The 6,676-nt window shown below is 35.8% G+C and overlaps 1 protein-coding gene across 2 annotated transcripts; it reads right to left on the bottom strand.

Annotated features, from left to right (window-relative positions):
- Nucleotides 1-34: 34 nt before the first annotated feature.
- LOC111366308 lies at nt 35-4,815 on the bottom strand. 2 transcript variants are annotated; one of them, XM_022987043.1, is made up of 6 exons: nt 4,070-4,191; nt 3,426-3,489; nt 3,243-3,346; nt 2,816-2,992; nt 610-2,453; nt 35-310 (listed from the first exon to the last, which is right to left on the bottom strand). In XM_022987043.1, the coding sequence occupies exons 3-6, from the start codon at nt 3,268-3,270 to the stop codon at nt 161-163; spliced, it is 2,199 nt and encodes a 732-aa protein (XP_022842811.1). In that variant the 5' UTR covers nt 3,271-3,346; nt 3,426-3,489; nt 4,070-4,191; the 3' UTR covers nt 35-160. The 2 variants fall into 2 exon arrangements, with proteins under 2 accessions (XP_022842811.1, XP_022842810.1); XM_022987042.1 differs by lacking the exon at nt 3,426-3,489 and having other exon boundaries at nt 4,070-4,815.
- Nucleotides 4,816-6,676: the final 1,861 nt, after the last annotated feature.

Genomic DNA, 6,676 nt, shown 5'->3' with positions numbered 1-6,676 from the left:
GAGAGAGAGAGAGAGAGAGAGAGAGAGAGAGAGAGAGAGAGGAGGGAGAATTGGAACAAATAAGGGAAAAGAAAAAGGATATCAAAGCCGAAGGAAGACCATTGATTCTGCCACTCGAGATAGAAATAACTACAAAATAACTAAAACAAATACTTCCTCATCACATCTCTGATAAAAGATTGCTGATTTTTCTAAGCTCTTCAAGGGCTGCCAAGGCTGTAAATTGTCCTTGCCCAACAAAACCATTTTTCGAGCTGTTCTCCAAGGGTACTGTGTGACCTCGATCCAGCTGAAAAACAGCCTCGATAACCTGCACATTCAAACGAATTATCACGTGCACTTCTGCTCAGGGAACAATCAATCTGAAACAAGCATTTCCCATTATATTTTCCTTTTATGAAAATGCTTCTTGGTGGACTTCTTTTATTAAGCTTGTATACGTCTATAACACTACAAATTGAATCAAGTTTTTCAAGGAACATAGCAGCTTTTGTCGAAAGAAAGCGATTGCTTCTTAATATTGTAATATGAAGAGTTTCCAAAATAGCAATCCTTATGAGGCTAATTAAGAACATTCTAGTGACAGTTACATAATTAACTGACTGGTACCTGGATGTTTTGAAGCATGGATTGCCCAAGATTTCTGAAGCTACCCATCAAGTTTTGCTCAACTGTCTCTTCGCTGATTCTCGAAGAGCTATCACATCCATCGGCTGTCGAAGAGCCAACTACAATGTTCTGAACACTTCCTCCGATGCAAGCTTTTGCATCTTCAGAAACACCTACCTTTTCAGATGTTCCCTCACTCGCATTCCGTCCGAACTTCCATAACCATTGAAATTTCCCTGATAGAAACTTTCGCTCCTTCATGCCCATGGTTGATTTACCTAAAGAATTGTCATTCTGTGCACATTTTAAAGACAGTTCATCAGGTGAATCTGAGATGGGAAGAGTGGAGCATTCTGGGGTAGTCCCACATGGACTGGGATCATTTTCATCAATGGATAAATTTGACGCTATGCTACTTTTGCCCGAGTCGTTCTGATGACAATTAGACCCATTAATAGGACTAGAAGAATCTGAGAAATTTGGAGAATTCTCTTCACTCTCTGCATTTCCACTCAAATATCTTGGCTCGGACATGCTACCGAAATTCTTATCAGTAATTTCTTGCCCGTTGACCTCAACTGGATCCTGATGGCCTATATCTCCATCACACACCGTCTTTTCTGTGTCTTCATCTGATCTGAGCTGACTGGCCAGATCTTTCAACAAAGTTCTTCTAACAGATGACTTTTGGTCTTTCTGTATTTTACCAACCTTAGATGAAGATTGGTCTGATTCTGTTCTAGACAGTCGCAATCTTACTCTCTCTGACCAACCCTTTCTGCTGTGTGGAACTTGTTTTCTGGCAACAACTTCATTGCTCTCTTCTTCCTTGTGCAAATCTCGCCACTTCTCTTCCCAATAGCTATCGAGAACCACATTCAGGGGAGTTCTTGGAGAACTTACATCTAAAGATAGGCTATGACCCCTAGTACTAACTGACTGACTTTTGTAATACAGCCCAGGATAAATAGGCAGGGAAGTTTTGATTGCGTCTACTGCCAGAGCCTGCAAGGACGTTGCCTTCGCTAGCAGCTTAACAAGATTTATGTCGTCAGGAAAATTCAACAATCTTTTAAGACAGGCAGTGGCATTCTCAGTGGCAAGCACTGGAGATCTCAAATGAAGTATAATTGAAACTGCAAAAGCAGAAATGAATGCTCCCCTAGGTGAATTGAGGACGGCAAATTTGGAATCGGAATCATTATCGGCAGGCATATTGAATTTGGTGTTATCATATGAAAAAATTTTGTCCCAAATAATTAAAAGGTCTTCAAGTGAAAATTCACGCCCAAATAGGACCCGTAGCCAGCGAAGTGCAAAATATTGCGGTTCAACTCCTAATTCAACAAGGTGGCCATGAAGAGATGAATCAACAATGGAAAGCAAATGATAGAGTGCGGCAGAAGCTTCAATTACAGGGGGAAATCCACTACGAGCATTCCCAAATGGAGATGGAGAGAAAAATTCTACCATGGCAACAGCACCACCTGCCCCACTCATCAAAGCATCAAACATAGAATATCCATCATGTTCCATAAAGTTCTTTGACAAGACAACACCAAGTTCACCTTCTGTCCCATAGGCATCACTTAGTAAAACAATATTTTGTATCTTGGGATCGAGTTCACTGATAAACTTCATGGGACCTTTTCCCAATTCATTCCCATCTTCGGCAGAATCGGAGAATTTCTTAAAATCAAACTTATATGTCAAATCGTTTTCATGAAATGAGAAGCCATCAAACTTGTCAATGAAGTGGTCTTCATAAACTTTTCTCACTTCAGAAAGACGCTGAACATCAACGTGTAGAACATACAACAGCGGGGCCAAGAGTTCATGCATCCCTACAAAATGAAAGTATGAAGAGATGATTCCAGGAGTAGACAATCAATTTGATTGCAATTAAACTGGATAGAAAACAATTTGTTCACAATCAGTCTATACAATTGATGAGATATATATTTTGACGGCAGAAATATATCACATCTTGTGGTAGCATTACAGGAGAGATTAATCACAAAGCTCAACTTTGATTAAAGTCTTCTTCAAATTCAGTTCACCAAGCAATCTATTTAAAAATAACATCAAATTTTCAGCCTACACATCTCTGCTCGCTAATCCACACTTGAGGCAGCCACTTTGATTCCACTATATGAATAAATAATGTTATAACAAAAATAGAATACAAACTACAAATAAAACCAACCTTGCCTGTAGCCATACTCTGGATGTCTAAGGCACCAAAGTAGTAAAATTCTCCTTAAAATTCCTTGGCACCCAGGTGTCTGGAAATAGCTACCCGGGTCAGGATACAGACGTGTCAAATCTTGGTCAACCATTCTCTCCAGTTCAGCATTCTTGAAGAAACGGCCCCACATGCTACCTGAATGACAAATAGCGCAGCATGAATTACTTAAAAAGAAAAAAAGCGAGTCATATGAGTGCATAAACTTAATATTCACTAATGCAGGTTCTTGACAAGTAAGGAAAATCAAGTATAAGCTACTGACATGCCTGAGAAAAGGAATCTTAATCAAGAAAACTTAAAAAAAGGAAGAGGAAAAATGTTTTAGAAATGCAGAGGAACAAAAAAGTCGATTGATGCATTTGTGTGCATAATACAGAAACTCTACCTGGATTTTGTGATAGTGGATTGTCCATGACAAGATCAGGGGAATTACTTCCATCCTTGGGAACATGTGTATCAACTAGAAGCTGCCGCCTCAGAGCAGCATACCTACAAAAAATCATGAACTAATTATCAAAAAGAAACTCTTTAACTAAAACTGGAATGAGAATGAATATATAATAACCACTTGTAAAATGCTCCTCCGACAGTATCTACTTCCCTAACGGTTGAGATATTAGAAGGAGATGATCCTACAATTGAGAGAGTTCTGCTGTATTAGTTTTGAGTCAAAGTAGTTTCTGTTACTTTAATTTAATCACACCATGCCACGAAAATCTGCAAAAGCAACGTCTAAATGGCGAATGAACTATACTAGAAAACTAGGAGCTTCGTCCATTTAAACACGTGTAACTCAAGAAACTTATTAAAAAGACCAGTAGTAGGAACCGTTCTTGTGCCCTTGTGGTTGTTTAGCAGGTCAGTTGTAACCAAAACAAAACTTCTGAATAATCCACTAATGAGAAACAAATATAAGATTGACAGTTCAATGTTAAAAGAATCCAAATGCAAAACACTAACCAAACTTAATAAACCACGATTTGATGATAATAGAAGAAACAAGAATAACTCAAAAAATCCTCGAATTATTAACCCAATTATAACGCTCCACGTAAGGACACAAATTAATGAAAAATTGAGCATATGCAAACATAAACATAGAAGCTTCTTGAACCTCTGTGCAAATACATCATCATAAATTGAATCAATAAATGAACTGAATCTTCAAAACAACAAATACGGTATACTATCAGAGTCGGAATATTTATTTACCTTCTTCGCGAATTGGCCGTCACTCGGCGAAGATCGTCTATAGATGAAGAAGATGGTAAAATCCCCAAATCTATGCGCCACTGCACCCCTCTCAGATCTCCAAAACGACTTAAACCTTCAGAACATGACGTCGTTTCAGCCGTAGCAGTCTCTATTGGAACCTGGGACATGATCTTTTTTTCGTTTTTCAGTTTTCCTTAAATTCAGGTGAAGTTCTTAGAGACCCAGTTAACAAATTTCCATAAACATTTTCTTCATAAAAACATATGTATATCTTGGCTTTAGAGACCCTTTTGGCTAAAAACTCAGATAAATGCAATTTTTGGACCAAAAAATGGAGAATTTATTGGCCAATCACGGGAATTCTCAAATACCCAGTTGCTCAATACCCCTCAGGTTAACCTTTGTTTAACAAAGACCGGCTATTTTCCTAAAAATAAGATTTTTAGCTCGAGAATTGAAAATTAAAGCCCAGATAAAAAAGAATAGATTAAGTCTAGAGAGAAATTCAATTCCAGAGAATTGAAAGAGAGGCAAATATTTTGTCTCAAGAAATGATACATATACATATAAACGGAGATGTATTGTGAACGAATTGCCGACAGAGATATGGAAATCTACACGACGACTACACAGAGAGAGGAGGCGGAAGGAATGGGGGGAGAGAGAGGGCGTATTTTCCTATGTCAACTTATTTTGTTTGTCTGTGTCAGGAAGCAAAAGAGAGAGAAATACTCCAAAATAAGAAGTTTGTTTTTCATGGTCCATGGATACTATTTAAGCAACAAAATTACTTATTTTTCTTAATCAATATCAAAATAAGTAAATTTGCTTAGCCAAACCCAAACTAGATCTATCTCATTTTCAATAATTTAACTGAGTTTAGATTGTTAAAAAATAGTTTAATATTAAAATGAACACCAATAGATATCAAAATATACTGTTAATTGACTGGAATACTCTTATTATTTATTATTAATTAAAATTCTTTAAATTCAGTTTTATGAATTATTTGAATTTTTCTATAACGATTGGGATATTGGGTGGGACATGCATACATATCATTAAGGTTGAATTGTCAACAGCAGCATCCATCCTCGAATTTAAAATGTGCAAATAAAATAAAATATATTCGGAAGCATATCCTGAATGACGTGGAAAATGCTTGTCGTGACCCTGAGGGCCACCCCCCCTATAAGGAGGAGCCAAGTGGCGCCCTCGGTAGTTCCTTATTTTAATCCAAAAAAAAGCTCCACAAACCCATTTGTACAGGGACAGTCACATGTACAGTCACATTGCCTACTTTTTTGAGAGATGCTAGGGGGACAGGGGATTGGGACAGGGTTTGGCAACAGGGGGCATGTGGCGCCCCCCTATTGGAGGGGTAGCTGATGCCCCCTGTCCCAATTCCCTGTCCCAATCCCCTGTCCAAGAAGCTTAACACTACTTTTTTATGCTTTTATGTCATTAGTCAATACCTTATGGTCGTGTCTATTGAACCTTCCAGCATTTAAATAGATTATAGTTTCCATTATTTCAAATTTTAATGGGTTAAATAATATTTTTTAAAGAATGAGTGACTGAAAAAATATATAAGATTTTTTTTATTTACGTGTAATATTATTTTATAGAGGATTGTGTGGTTGAAAATAGGAAAGAAAAAAATAAAATTTAATTTAATGTGGATCAAACATGAGCTTAATTTTAACATCATATTTCACAACTTTTTAATCATGTATTTCACCATTTTTTTAAATCAAAATCTATTTAAAAATCTAATTTTAATCTCTATTAGACAGGGCATAGTATGTTAAATTAAGGTCTTGTTTGAACACATTATTTGAAAAATTAAAGAATTTTGAATAATATTTTTAAAGAATGTGTAGTTAAAAAATAATAAAACTTTATTGATTTGTATGTATAATATTTTATTGTGTAAATGTGTGGTGGAGAATGACACCGTAACAAATAATTTAAATTTTTAAAGGTTATCAAATAGAGGCTAAATAGCAAATTTCACAAAGTATGGATAGCAATTATTAAAATAGTAATTTCACTGTGGTTTGATATCATGCTCATGTTTGGTGGAAAGTAAAATTAAATTTTAATAAAAGTTGATAAAATGTAATGTTGAAACTAGGGTTACTAAACTAGCCCCGAGAAGTTAGAGGCCATAAATGGCTAATTATTAAGAGGCTTCGAGCATAATTTTTTTACAATAGTAATAACAATCTAAATAAAAATAACATATTTCTATTAAAACGGATTTTTTTTTTTGCAATTTTAAAATATAGATTTTTTGTCCCATGAACATTATCTCCTTTTCCTTAAAAATTAAAAAATTTCCTACATCAGTTACTTTATTTCCTTACGCTTCTGCTATGGCTCTATATAATAGATGTTCAAGATATTTGAATTTAAACTTGAACTCACAACTAATTGCATAAGGAAGAAAACATATACGTGTACGTGTTTCCTCTCTTTAGGGCTCCTTTTTGACGTTTTTAGCATCATGATTTCAACACTATTGTCCTCGTGAGGGTAATAAAAATTAGAAGCTAAGTATCTCCTCTTTTAGTTTACGAGTACTTATGTTTTTCTTGGTGT

This window comes from Olea europaea, chromosome 17, assembly GCF_002742605.1.
Source record: "Olea europaea var. sylvestris chromosome 17, O_europaea_v1, whole genome shotgun sequence".
In the NCBI taxonomy this organism is placed as follows: Eukaryota; Viridiplantae; Streptophyta; class Magnoliopsida; order Lamiales; family Oleaceae; genus Olea; species Olea europaea.
This window is presented reverse-complemented; position numbering and strand designations above follow the sequence as displayed.

Coding starts and splice junctions, on each gene's coding strand:
- LOC111366308 (XM_022987042.1), bottom strand. CDS start 4,239: ATGTCCCAGGTTCCAATAGAGACTGCTACGGCTGAAACGACGTCATGT. Junction 3,347..4,069: donor ACGGCCAATTCGCGAAGAAG/GTAAATAAATAT, acceptor GATTTTTTGTAG/GTATGCTGCTCTGAGGCGGC. Junction 311..609: donor CCATGCTTCAAAACATCCAG/GTACCAGTCAGT, acceptor TTGAATGTGCAG/GTTATCGAGGCTGTTTTTCA.